This window comes from Carcharhinus amblyrhynchos, chromosome 8 (genome assembly GCF_965287045.1).
Source record: "Carcharhinus amblyrhynchos chromosome 8, sCarAmb.v2.hapA, whole genome shotgun sequence".
Lineage (NCBI taxonomy): Eukaryota > Metazoa > Chordata > Chondrichthyes > Carcharhiniformes > Carcharhinidae > Carcharhinus > Carcharhinus amblyrhynchos.
The window spans coordinates 73,798,323-73,811,772 of NC_137331.1; the positions used below are offsets into that span (position 1 = coordinate 73,798,323).

Consider the following 13,450-nt stretch of genomic DNA (forward strand, 5'->3'; position numbering starts at 1 on the left):
TCAAGGTGCCCCCCTGGGCATTGGCTCCTTGCCCCTTGGGAGGCTGGTGGCCTTTCTTTATTGAAGAAAGCTGACTATCCTAAATGGAGTGCAGATAAGGTCCGCCAGACTGATTCCTGGGATGGCAGGATTGTTGTATGAGGAGAGATTGTGTTGACTGGAATTTAGAAAAATGCAAGCAGATCTCGCTGAAACATATAAAATTCTGATGGGATGAACAGACTCAATGCACCAATGATGTTTCCTCTGGCTGAACGGTCTAGAATAAGGGGTCACAATCTCAGAATACAGGTAGGCCATTTAGGGCAGCACAGTGGTTAACTCTGCTGCCTCACAGTGCCAGAGACCTTGATTCAATTCCGGCCTTGGGAGTTTGCACGTTCTCCTGTGTCCACATGACTTTCCTCCATGTGCTCCAGCTTCCTGTCACAGTCTGAGGATGTATAGGTTAAGGTGGTTTAGCTGTGGTAAATGCCTGTGGGGTTACAGGGATAAGGTGGGTTTGGATAAGATACTATTTGAAGAGTTGGTGCAGACTCAATGGGCCAAATAGCCTCTTGCATTATTGGAATTCTATAATTCTGTGACTGAGATGAGAAATTTCTTCACTCGGGATGATGAATCTGGATTTTTCTACCACAGAAGGCTACGGAGGTCCAATCACTGAATATACTTAAGAAGAAAATAGATTTCAAGTATTTAGAGATGTATAGGGAAAGTGCTGGAGAATGAAGTTGAGATAGAGGATCAACCATGATCATGTTGAATGACAGAGCAGATTCGAAGAGCCGAATAGCCTTCTCCCATTCCTGTTTTCTGTGTTTTTACCCCTTCTATGTTTGGCCATGGCAATTCCTTTGTTAACCATTCATTCTCAGTTATATTCAGATATAACTTCCATAAGTTGGTAGACCATTACCTCAGTGTAAAACCTTGTTCCTCCTCCTCCTCCTCCTCCTCCTCCTCCTCCTGCTGCCTGGTGCATGTTGGCGAAGGTTCCTTACACCAGCATGTCTCTATGGGGTGAATGTGTGGAGGTGCCAGCTCCATTTTACAGCCTCTTCTCCACAATGTGCACTCTTCCCTTTTCTGGCACACTCTCCTTCTACTCGCCTAGATGCCCAAATCATGAGGGCCAGAAATATCTGTCCTCCTGACGCCGCAACACCCTGTCTACGTCCCCACTTCCCTCCTCCTTCAAAACCCTTGGTGTTAGCCGCACAGCTGTAATACAATTTGTGGAAGTTCTGAGGCACTTGGTTAAAAGTTGTCAAGCAAGGAGGTACTTAACGTTTCCAAAGACCTTTTGGGCCTTTTGCTGAAATGTGTAAATCCCATGAGTCATGTTTCAGAAAGCTGGGTAACAAATATTTGTTCTAACTAAAGGCAGCCGCTGTGTCTGTAAACTGCTCATGTACAAATAAGTTTCATTCCCCCGTTTTCCACACCACAGCCAAGCCAAACCCAACCCCCTTTCCCCCGCTACATGGTGAAAGTGTTGCTCAGTGCCAGGTTCAAACAGTGGGGGTGGGGAGGGGAGTATCTTTCAGAATCAGACTTCAGCACAGTTTTGGCTAAGGGGCACAGCTCTTTCATCATCACAAGGAGAGATACTTTACCAAATGCTGATAATGTCGCAATTTCCTTTGACGTAATTTGATTCTGTTGCTAGTATTTACACATTTACAAAAACAATAATTATGACTCCGATTGTGGTTTATGACCGTTATTGTTACCTCTTGGACTGCAGTCATTAGATGGGAAAGAAATCACACGTTCTGACCAGATCCAGGCACTGCAGGATTATCCAGAAGTACGGCATCAAATTGTAGAGCAAGAGCAGGCTTATATCCTGAAGCGAACCATGGAAAAAGAAGCATTGCAGAAGAATTTAGAAGAGAAAGGGAAAAAGTAAGTTGAAAATAAAAAGCAAAATCCTCATTTTGATGCAAAGTGTTGTATTGAAACCAATAATCCATGTGTGTGAAACAGTATTTGTTAGCATTTTTAGGAAGAGAGTTTGTGATTTTTGATAAAATCAGTGTAATATTTAGTACTATATTGTAGAATCCCACAGCACAAAGGAAAACCACCTGTGCCTGTACTGGCTCTTCGAATCAGTCACACTCAGTTACTTTTATTCCAAATGTCCAGAAATTTTCCCCATTCAAGTATTTAGCCAATTCCCTTTTGAAAGTTATTACAACTGTTTCCATCATGCTTTCAGCAATGCAGACTATAACAACGTGCTGTGTAAGAATTTTTCCCTCGTGTTGTCTCTTTTTCTTTTGCCAATGTTGGCTGGTTATCAAGCCTTCTGCACTGGAAACAGTTTCTCCTTGCTTATATTTTCAAAACCTTTCATGATTTTGAACACCTCCATTAAATCTCCTGGATCTAAGGAGAACAACTCCAGTTCCTTTATTCTGTCCAAGTAACTGGTCATTTTCACCCTGGTACCATTCTAGTAATTCACCTGTGCAACTTCTCTGAAACTTTGGCATCCTTGCTAAAATGTGGTGCTCATAACTGGCCGCAGTATTCCATGGACCTAACTTGTGCATTATAAACATTTTGCATCAAGCCCACCTCTATTTATAAATCTAACTGGTGGACTTTGAGTTCAATAAAAAATATCTGGAATTGAGAATCTAATGATGACCATGAAGCCATTGTCGATTGTCAGAAAAACCCATTTCCTTTAGGGAAGGAAATCTGCCCTTCTCATCTGATCTAGCCTATATGTGACTCCAGAGCCACAGCAATGTGGTTGACTCTCAACTGCCCTCCAAGTGCAACTAAAGATGGGCAATAAATGCTGGCCAGTCAGCGATGCCCATATCACACGAATGCATAAAGAAATCTATATGCCTTTTAAAAGCTTTTTAACTTGTCCAGGTCTGTCTGTATTTGCACCTTTAAAAATTGTGCGATTTTGATTATGTCATCTGTCCTTTTTTTTGTGCTAAAATGAATAATTTCATGCTCTTGCTGTTAAATTTCATCTGCCATGTTTTTACCCACTTCCTCATGTGTTTATATACTTCCCTTCATTGTTTTCCGCATTTCTCACTTTCATGCTCTCTACAAACTTTGAAATTATGTTCAATATACTCAAGTTCAGGTCAGGAATATAATGAAGATAATTCTCGCCAGTTAATTTTCTCAAATTTTAAATCTATTCATGCATTTTAAATCCTTTATCCCGTGAAGAGGTCCCAATGTTGACCACTGGGGGCTACCAATGCATACTTCTCCCCAGACTATAAACAACCATAACTTTCTGCTTAACGTGCCTTAGTTAATTATTTATTCATACGGCCACAATTCTTTAACTCCATAGACTTCAATTTTGCTAGTAAGTCTATTATATGGTACTGTATATAAGATACATTAATTGCACTGCCTCATCAACCCTCTCTTTTATTTCATCAAAGAACTGAATCTAGTTAGTCAAACACAATCCGCTTTTAATAATTTATTTATTTCTGGATCATATTTTTGCCTGTGCTATTTAATTTTGATTATTGCCCTAAGAATTGCTTCATAACAGACTGGCCCTTAATTACTGAGTTTATCCCTCTCCCCCTTTTGAACAGGGTTGTAGTATCAGCAAGTCTCTCCTCTTTGTCTATCTTTATATTCTTTCTTTACTGTGACATTGACAACATCCAAAAGCACACCTTTGGTACTTCAGGGATGCCCTCTATCTCGACAGGAAGATTTCATTTCAGTAGTTATCTGTTACAGCTTTCCTCTGACTAGCATTTTATTCTTTATATGTTTATAAAACACTTTTGGGTTCTTTTGCTTCACTCCATTTCCTTTTCATTTTAAAGTGCGTCCTCTTTGAAGGCCTCACATTGCTGATTTACCAATTTAATTGGATATCTGATTAAAATCCACTTGGGCCAGATTCCATTCCAACTCACTGAAATGAACGCCCCTCCAGTTAAGTATTTTTACATTTGATTCTTTTTTTTTATTTTAAGAATAGGCACTAATGAGCAGTGGCACCCTTTGTACCAATTCATGAACAAAGTCGTGTTCTAACATTGGAAACAATCCCTCTGAGCTGCACGATCTCATGACAAACTAACAGTCGGTGTAGGCTCTGCACAAGTCGACTCCTTTAAATTACTACATATGCTTGCCTACACAGATAAAATGAAATGGGCCATATACTTAAATTACCTGCAACTCCAAAAATAAGAAGTGAATCTGAATTATAGATTGAATCAGAGAATTTATTTTGCCTTTGTATTTTTCCAGATCTCAGTTAACTTGTTTTAGTGAATCCTTTCAGAAGTGTTGTGAGAAAGGTGGAAGAGATTGTATTTAACACGCATTTGGAGATTCTGTTTGCCCACTTATTTTAAACATCATTTGACAATAGGAAGTGTGAGGAAAAAATAATTAGGAAAGGTGGAAATCTCCAACTGGTTGACTCATCGGTAACTATATATTATTGTGTGACACTAAAATATACGTTTTGAGAAGATTTTAATCTTGATTCTTGGCTTGTGGTCCAAGTCCCATTCCATAGCCTGAACATACAAATCAAGGCTAACATTGACATTACATTGAGGCCCCATCTGCCTGCTTGGGTGGTGTAAAATATCCCAGGGCTCTATCTTGTGGAAGAGTAAGGGACTTATCTCTGGCATCCTGGTCAATATTTAATCCCTGAAACGACCTCACAAAAAGTAAATGATATTATTATCACATTACTATATTGGAGAATTTGTTCAGCGCAGATTGGCTGGTGGGTTTCCTACGTCACAGCTGTTTGCTTCACTTTAAAGTATTAGTCTTTAATTGTATGTCTGACTGAACAGACCACTTTTACAGGAAGTGTATATTGGTGAAAGCCTAGTGTGTGTGAAATCAGAATTAGTGATGTTGACTCCAAGAACTAAAAGCTTATTTGCATTTACTATTGCGAGGGGAATTACCCTCTTGGGAAGGTACTCGAAGCCTACTCCACCTATTGGAAGGTATTAGACTAAAATTGAAGGAAGAAATATTTTACATCTGCAAAAACTCTGTGGCATAGTTAGCACTACTGCCTCACAGCACTAGGGTCCCGGGTTCAATTCCCGGCTTCAGCACTGTCTGTGCAGAGTTTGCACGTTCTCCCGTGTCTGTGTGGGTTTCCTCTTGGTGCTCTGATTTCCTCCCGTGGCCTGAAAGACGTGCTGGTTAGGTGTATTGACCCAAACAGGCGCTGGACAGTGGTGACTAGGGGAATTTCACTGTGGCTTCATTGCAGTGTTAATCTAAGCCTTATTTATGACTAATAACTAAAGCTAAAGCTTATTTATTTATAAGATTTTGACCCAGTGACAGTGAAGGAACAATATCTTTCCAAGTTAGAATGATGTGTGACTTGAAGGGGAACTTAAAGGTGATAATGTTCCAGTGTACTTGTGACTTTGTATTTCTCGATGGTAGAGGGCGTTTGGAAAATGCTGTAGGAAGTTTTGGTAAGTTGCTGAATGCATCAAGTAAACGATACATGGTGCTGCCACAACACGCTGGTAGTCCAATGGAGTATCAGTAAAGTAGACCATTTTGTCCCGGACTTACGGCTTTTGATAAGCATGCATGGTGAGTTAGGAAGTGTGTTACTTGATGCAGAATTCCCAACCTCTGACTGGCTCTAGTAACCATTGTACTGTCTTGCCCAGATAAGCTTCTGGTAATGACAATCACTAGGACGAGGGGGGGATTCAGGAATGGTCACATCGTTGGATGTCGAGGGAAGAGAGTTCAATTGCCTCTTGGCAATTACCTGGTGCGTATGTAGTGTAACTGTTACTAGCTACTTATAAAGCCAAACTTGAATGTTGTCAAGATCTTGCCGCTTGCTGGCATGGACTTCTTCATTATCTGAGTAGTTGTGATGGAACTGGGCATTGTGCAATCACCAGTGAGTATTCCTCCTTCTGACTGTATGATAGAGGGATAATCATAAATGAATCAGCTGAAGATGAATGGCTCTTGTACACTGTCCTAAGAAATTCCTGGAGTGATGTCCTGGGACTGAGATGATTTTATTCAACAACCAGAAACTTTGTTTGATGTGACATGCTGTTATACAGTGATCACTCTGCACATTATCACAGTGATGTTGTCAGTTCTGATTCATGGCGATTAGTAACATAGAAGCTAGACCCTTCATGTTTATGTCAGCAATTGAATGCTCCTGTGGCTGTACCTCAAATCTCTGTGCTAAACCAAAAGATATACAGCTGATAGAACCTGAGTGTTGGTGCTTAAGGACCATGCTATCTTGTGCAGTCTCTGACCGCATGTTCGAAATCCTTCACCCCACATATTTTGACAAGATCAGTGCTCGAGAGCATTGGTCTTACTTTTTTCAGCTAAGAAGTTCCTTTCAAAGTGTTAGCTGGGTTATGGACCATGTTCCTTTACAGCACTTCTATTCCTACCCGTCTCTTTCCTCTTGGAATCATTTTGCATCTCCATTTCCTTGCATTCTCTTCCACCAGCCTCCAAGTTTGGTAGCCCCTTCCTCCACCATTGCCAATATCTTCAACATGATCCGATTATCAAACACCTCTGCCACTTCTTCAGTATAAGATAACAGATTTCCCCCAAGTGACAACTTCTCTATCAACCCTAGCACCTGTTCTCAATTCTCATAGAAGTGAAGAAGATGTGCCATTTGCCTTTTCACTTCCTCCCATCATATCAGCCCAAACACTCTTTTCTTGTGAAACACTGACTTACTGCAACTTCTTTCAAGCTAGTGTGCCCACAGCTCGAAATGCAGTCTCTTCCACAACAAGAAGAAAAAGTGCAGGTTCGGTGATTGCTTTGCTCAACATCTGAAGTGCATTCATGATTCATTAGATATGATACTAAAGTTGCAAACAATCTGTCTTTTTCCATCCTCCTTTCCCTAGCTCTGCAACATCTTATACTTCTAATGAAGTGTTGTAGGCATAAAATGTTAACCCTAGCTATTTCTCTCCATAATGTTTGACTTGCAGTTCTTTTTTGCAAAAGCTTTTGTTCGATTTCAAACAAGAACAGGATTAACCTCAGCTGTAAGGCTTTCACCTTTGCTTTCCCTGTCCCATGAAAAATTTGTCACTTAGACAAGGTACTGGAGAGATTGCTTGCACCTGCAGAATTAAACCCCAGTAGGGAGAAAATTGGGTGATAAACATAAATGTTTGTTTTTCTTTATTTATGTTGCACCTTTCATGAAATAGGACATTTCAAAATGCGTCACAGCCAACATCGTATTTTGAAATGTAGCCACTTGCTGTAGGGAAACAGACTATTTATATAGAATGAGCTCCCGTAAACAGCATTAAGATCGGTGATCAGATAAGCTTTCTTCATAGAGATGTTAGTTGAGGGATAAGTATTGACTAGAGCACCAGCGAACCCTGCTGTTTGAATGCTGCCAAAAGGCAGCACCCCTGACAGTGCAACATACCTTCAGTATTACACCAAAATGTCAGTTGAGTTAAATAAGCCAAGTGCTACTTGCTCTGTACGAATCAACTGTTAGTCATTAGCCCTTTCCTACGTGGATATTCTATTAACTTCATTTCATAATATAGATTTAACATTTCCCTACATTTGAGATGAGTAATTAGCCTATAGTTTCCTCTCCCTCCTTCCTGAACAGGGTAAATATTTTTCCCTCTTAATGACATTTTGTTTTGAATGGTGTTGTGAAAATTATAGTTTGTATCTGCAGTATCTCTTCTGCAATGTTCAGTTATCTACGATCAATACAATTTGGGCTTGGTGATTTTCCCACTTCTAGTCTCATTATTTTTAAGTAGTCAATTCCAGAAATAGTTCTCTGCATCATGCTCAGGATTTGCTGCAGTCCCCATATTCACTTTCCTATTTTTTTGTTTTATTCTGTACCTTTTCTTTTGTACAGCTGTATATTTATCAAATACTTTTGTTTTAAATGTACTTATTTAACCTGTACCTTATTCAGCTTGTTTTTAAACATCTATTGCTAGACCACAATCTTCTCTTTCTTCCACTAACTAATCTAGACTCGGTCACCCTTTGACTACTTAAATGAGTGAATTCCAAACCAGTAACTTTATCCTGAACTTCTCCGTTTATTTTCAGTGTGGGAGTGATTGGTTTTGGTCAATGTTTCCTCGGCTGTTTGAGTCCTTTCAGGTCACTCACTTGACCTGTTTCGTTACTTGAAACTTAAGTCTATTCCATTCTTCCTTATTGACAGTAATTTAAAGATGAGTACAATATTTAACACTGCAATATTAGTAATGTCTCTTATTTCACAAACAAAGCAAATTTATCATATCTTGATTCCTCATCGTGGGAGTTTTGTACCAAAGAAGAAAGTATTGTTTCAAACCAGACCATGGCACCAGCTGATCAACAGAATAATTTTTGACGATGCAATTCTTTAAATTTCTGGTTGACTTTGAATAACCTTGTTAGCGCGAGTGGGCAAAACGACCACTACGGACTCAGGGTGTAGTTCAATCGCGGCACAGCTTTATTTTCTTTTACGTCGATGGAGGTGCAGTCAGGACATACAATCAGACTGTCCCAAAAGCACACTAAAGACTCCCCCGCAATGGGCTACAGTTATACCTGAACTTCGGTGTAGTACACGATTCAAATGCTAATCCTTTATTCACAGTATTTGACTTCAGCTATCCTGTCTCGATGTTTTCGAGTGTTGGGGCAATTGTTTTAAGTGTGTGTTAATCGTTTTTGTCTGGTTATTAATGATCTAGAATCTCTGGGGTTTGAACCATAGGTGTGTCATTGATCTCAAAAGAGGTTTGAGGGGCCAGGGACGTTTCCTTAGCTATGCTAATTTTAGGTGTCTCCATGGGTTGTTTGACTGTTTTAGAAGTGCTGATTTTGATGGGGTGGGGATTGTCTTTTAATTTAGTTCCTGTAGGTGCCATCCTGTCCAGCTTCCCTTGTGTGCTAGCCCTCATTTGCATTCTAAAAGCATGCTGTTGCCTGCTAATCTGTGTCTGTTACTTTGTGATTTTTAGTGGAGAGGCTCTGAGTGTACTTTAGTCTGCTTCCATATTGTGTGCCCAATTTCATAAAATTTGTTGTCTGATAACAACCTTTTATTACAAACAAATTTTTCTATTAAAATGCCAGGTTGTCAGATTATAGATTTGTTGGTCTCCATATCTCCTTAACAACAGGATTAAAAAATTGACAGGTTTAACTTTTTTGTTTTTGTAAACTCCTTTGTGATGTTTTATTTCTGACATTTATCTCTTTTGGTTAGAGAGAATATCGAAAATAAGCAAAGCAACAGTGATGGGGAAGAGAATAAAGATCAAATGAACGAAGATGAAGATGAAATGAACAGGAAATTCTGGGAGGAGCCTACACTTTACACACCAGAATCCAGACTGGAAGTCCATAGACACATTGAGAAGATTCGGAAATTAAAAAACAAAGAGAAGTAACATTAGAATTAATAAAGAGATAGTTCTTTCAAATAGCTGTTTAAATTAATAAGCTTAAAGATTCCAGAAATAATTTGTACCATACTTACTTATCAAACCTAATGTTATCTGAAAATAGTTAACAGATACGGTTGTAATTTCCAAATATCCATATTATCTGAGCATTTTGAGTAAAATGGATTTCAGTTAACTGGAATCAAATCAATTAGTTAAGACACAGGGAGATGTGGAGGTTAGAAAGTTTGTTTGTATATCCTGTTTTTGGTTTTCAGTGTAGAAAGACAAATCCATATCTTATTTTTTTCCTTTGCACTTTCTGTCAATTCACTTCTTGACTTCCTACTGGCTAAAGATGAAGTGCCCATCATCTCTGATGACCATAGGCTGCTCTCCCCTTTGAGCAGGAGAGCTGACTGGTGATGATTTAACCTGAGAGTCACCTAATCTCAGGCGAGTGGCAAGATTGAGAAGATCATGAATAACCTCAACTACTACAGAAATTGAACCCATGCTGTTGACATTGCTCCGCATCACAAACCAACCATCCAACCAACTAAGCTAACCTTAATGGCTAAGGTACCATTAGTACCAGTTGTCTTCCAAAAAAGCAGCTTTTTGTGCAAGTGACCACACAAAGTACTGGCGGAAAGTTCTATCACAAAGTTTAATCTCAACTCAGTGCAAACATGCACTTCTGAGAAGAATTTCTGGATGCTGATGAGGACTGAGTACTCTGGCCAATTTTCATTGTTACTTTTTCCCTTCATCAGCAATGGGTACTGAGATGTCAAGCAGCATCATTTCTGTTTTCTAACTGTCCTCCTTAAAGCATATTTTATTTTCATGAACACTCCCGAAGATTTATAGATTTTAAAGTCAAAGAAAACTTCTAATTGTTCAACTTAAATGTGTGTTTTCATATATTTTTGTAGTTTTCCTAATCACATTTATACTTATGGAGTGCCCTTCAACAAACTTTACTCCTTTTATTGTTTTGGATGGGGGAGGTGTGGGTTGCAGTCATTGACTTTTCCAGGTATTTTCCTGTAATTTGACGCCTGTTTAAGATTACTTATTCCCCTCCCGGAATCAAATAATTATAGTTTTTTTTCCAAAGATCAAGTTGCACAAAATATTTTCAGAAATAGGCAGCCAGTCATTGTCGCAGTTGTTTTGAATGCTATTGTATGGATGGTTACATGAATAGCTTAATACAGCAAGAGCTGTCTATATAAAACTCAAAAACTTTACATGGTAACACAGTAACTTCAGATAGTGAACACTGAGAAAGCAGACAATAAATTTATTTGTATATTTATCTGAATTTTACATGCATTTTAAATCATGACAATTTTCTGACTTTGAGAATAAGCAATTGGGCATTTTCTGATGGCTCAGTGAGTTGCTTTACTACATGATGGAGTAGTGAGCCCCTTAAGCTGTGATCTCCCCTGTTGTGAGCTCTAATCAGGGTTACATTAGCAACTGACAATGGGGACACTATTATCGGTCTTGGATCAGCCAGGATCCATGTTGTGAATTCCTGTCAAGTCACCTTATAGGAAGAGCGTATATATACACTCTATATTCATAGAATTGATTAAATAACTTACCAGTCATGCTGAGTTTTTGCTTGAAAGGAATGGACGTTCTGGTGAGGTATGAGTGCTACTGGTATCTGAAATAGTCCACGAGTCATCATTTGTCAGAGGAGAAGGAGTTGATGGACAAAATCAGTGTCCTGGGATTTTTAACAAACATTTTGAACAGCTGCTTGTTTAATCAGATACAAACTTGTTTATTGAATTTATCAATTTCCTTTCAGAAATCAGAAGAAACAAAAACCACAGCGACCACTTGTCACCTCTGAGGGACGAGTCCTGAATATTAATGAGCCTAAGTATGTGACATAATTATTCCACTGTCAAAATAGAGTATTTATGTTTGACATAATAGAAAGCTATTTTAACACAATTCGCATGTTAAAAATTCACCCTTTAGTTGTAGTTAACTACTGTTATAATTCAGACTAGCCATCAATCCAGTGGTAAAATACCCTTAAGGGAGCTATTATTTGTTTGCAATACTGTGCAGATTTGCATTGATTCCCAGGAGCAGGCAGTGCCTCGGACAGGAACAAATGCCTACCTTTTAGTTTGTGCAAGGAAAGAATTGAATAGGGTTCAAATTTAATGAAACAAGGGATTTTTTTCACAAACACTTTTATAATTAATCATGTGTTTTGAACAAACAGTCTTTAGCAGTTTTTCACAATATAATGATGCATGCAAAAAGCATAGTTAGTTATAAAATTGAAGCTAATGGGATTAAAGGGGTGGTAGCAGTGTAGATACGAGTTTGTTTTTCGGACTACAAGGGTTTTTTATTCGTTCAGGGGATGTGGGTGTTGCTTGCTGAGCCAGCATTTATTGCCCATCCCTAATTGAATGGTTTGCTAGGCCATTTCAGAGGCCATTTGCTACGGACCTGGAGTTACATGTAGGCCAGATCAGGTAAGAATGGCAGGTTTTCTTCCCTAAAGGTCTTGCAAAATGCTGTTTAAAGTTGCTTGTGAAGGAAGTTATGTATCTCGGTTTGTAAAATAGGAGATAATTCAGATTCCAAGGAAAGCTGTTGATCAGAAGGAGCAAATTTAAGCAATTTGGATACAGCGAGATCATGGCCTCCAGGAAGACAGGTGGAAGAGGACAGGAAACTTTGTGAACAGACTAGAATACCACCGGTAAAGTGTAGCATTATAAAGGGAATTTTAGTTATCGAAATAGGAGCCAGCTAAGTGAAGAGGAGATTAGACTGATTTGAGAGTTAAAGCTGAAAGCATAAGGGTTATTTGACGTTATATAGCAATAGAATGTACACTTTATAAATCATAGTTAATAATCTATAAAACAGCTGGAGTATTGTGGACAATTCTGGATACAGGAAGGGTTTAGAGGAGTTTCATTGGGATATTGCCATGGATAAAGTTACGAGAAGAGGTTGGATAACTCAAGATCTTTCACTATTGAACAAAGAAGGTTAAGGAGTGAGATAAGTAGGGTTTCTGTTGGTGCAGCCCTCAAAGCAGGGAATCCTCCATGGTCCACAAAGTGCTCGATCAAGGGGTCGCCCAAGCAGTCCACAGAGAGGCTGCCAGGTTTTACTGAGCAGCCTTTCCATATGACAATCGACCCACCAACCCTGGCAAAATGCCAGTTGTGGGAAGTAGCCTTAATTTGGCCAATTAAGGACTTCAGTTTATTTATGAGTGGGAGGGCTACCTTGCCTGCTACTGTCAAAATTCCATGTGCTTGGACAGTGACTGGCCCTCCGCCGTCCCCTTACCCACTGTTACTCGCCATTTTAAAGACCACCTCCCCATTCATCCCTAGACAGATGGTAAAATTTAGCCCATGGAGCTGAATCCGGAGATTACTTTTGAGGTTCTGCTTACTAATTTCTTTCCTATCCCTCTAAAGCCAGCCTGAAGAACCTCATCTTTCTTTCTACTCATGTGTATGTTAGAATAATTATCTTAGTGCCAAATCATGTACAGAAAATAAAGAGAGAAAAGAGATGGGCTTAAGAAAGAGACATAGAACAGGTTTTTATTAAATTATTTAAGTTTTCATTTTTTTAAAAATCTAACATTAAGTGAACCTGAAGGATTGCAGCTCCACATTTATAAATATAAGGTTTGGTATCAGAAATTATTTGGCAATAAATTAGATTTGCCACATTGTTAAAAATTGCTTTCACTGGAATAAACAATTCCCAACTTTTTCTGGCAGATATAGTGTACATCACACAAATGATGCAACAACGCAATGTTCAGTGTGTTTTAATGTCAAATGCTTTGGTGAGATGGTGAAACTTCTGGAGGAGCAGACAACTCGGATAGCAATTACTTCATTCCAAATTTAACTGCACATGTACGGCCATTGAAAGTTGCTGCCTAATTTACTCCTCAAATA

The 13,450-nt window shown here is 39.0% G+C and overlaps 1 protein-coding gene across 2 annotated transcripts in view; it reads left to right on the top strand.

Annotated features, from left to right (window-relative positions):
* The window catches only part of dnaaf11 (dynein axonemal assembly factor 11), a 49,378-nt gene that overhangs the window by 12,574 nt on the left and 23,354 nt on the right, over nt 1-13,450 (top strand). For both annotated transcript variants that reach the window (XM_080194273.1, XM_080194274.1), the window contains 3 exons: nt 1,751-1,911; nt 9,293-9,472; nt 11,302-11,376. In XM_080194273.1, the coding sequence (XP_080050399.1) occupies nt 1,751-1,911; nt 9,293-9,472; nt 11,302-11,376 (416 nt within the window). The remainder of the gene's footprint in view (nt 1-1,750; nt 1,912-9,292; nt 9,473-11,301; nt 11,377-13,450) is intronic.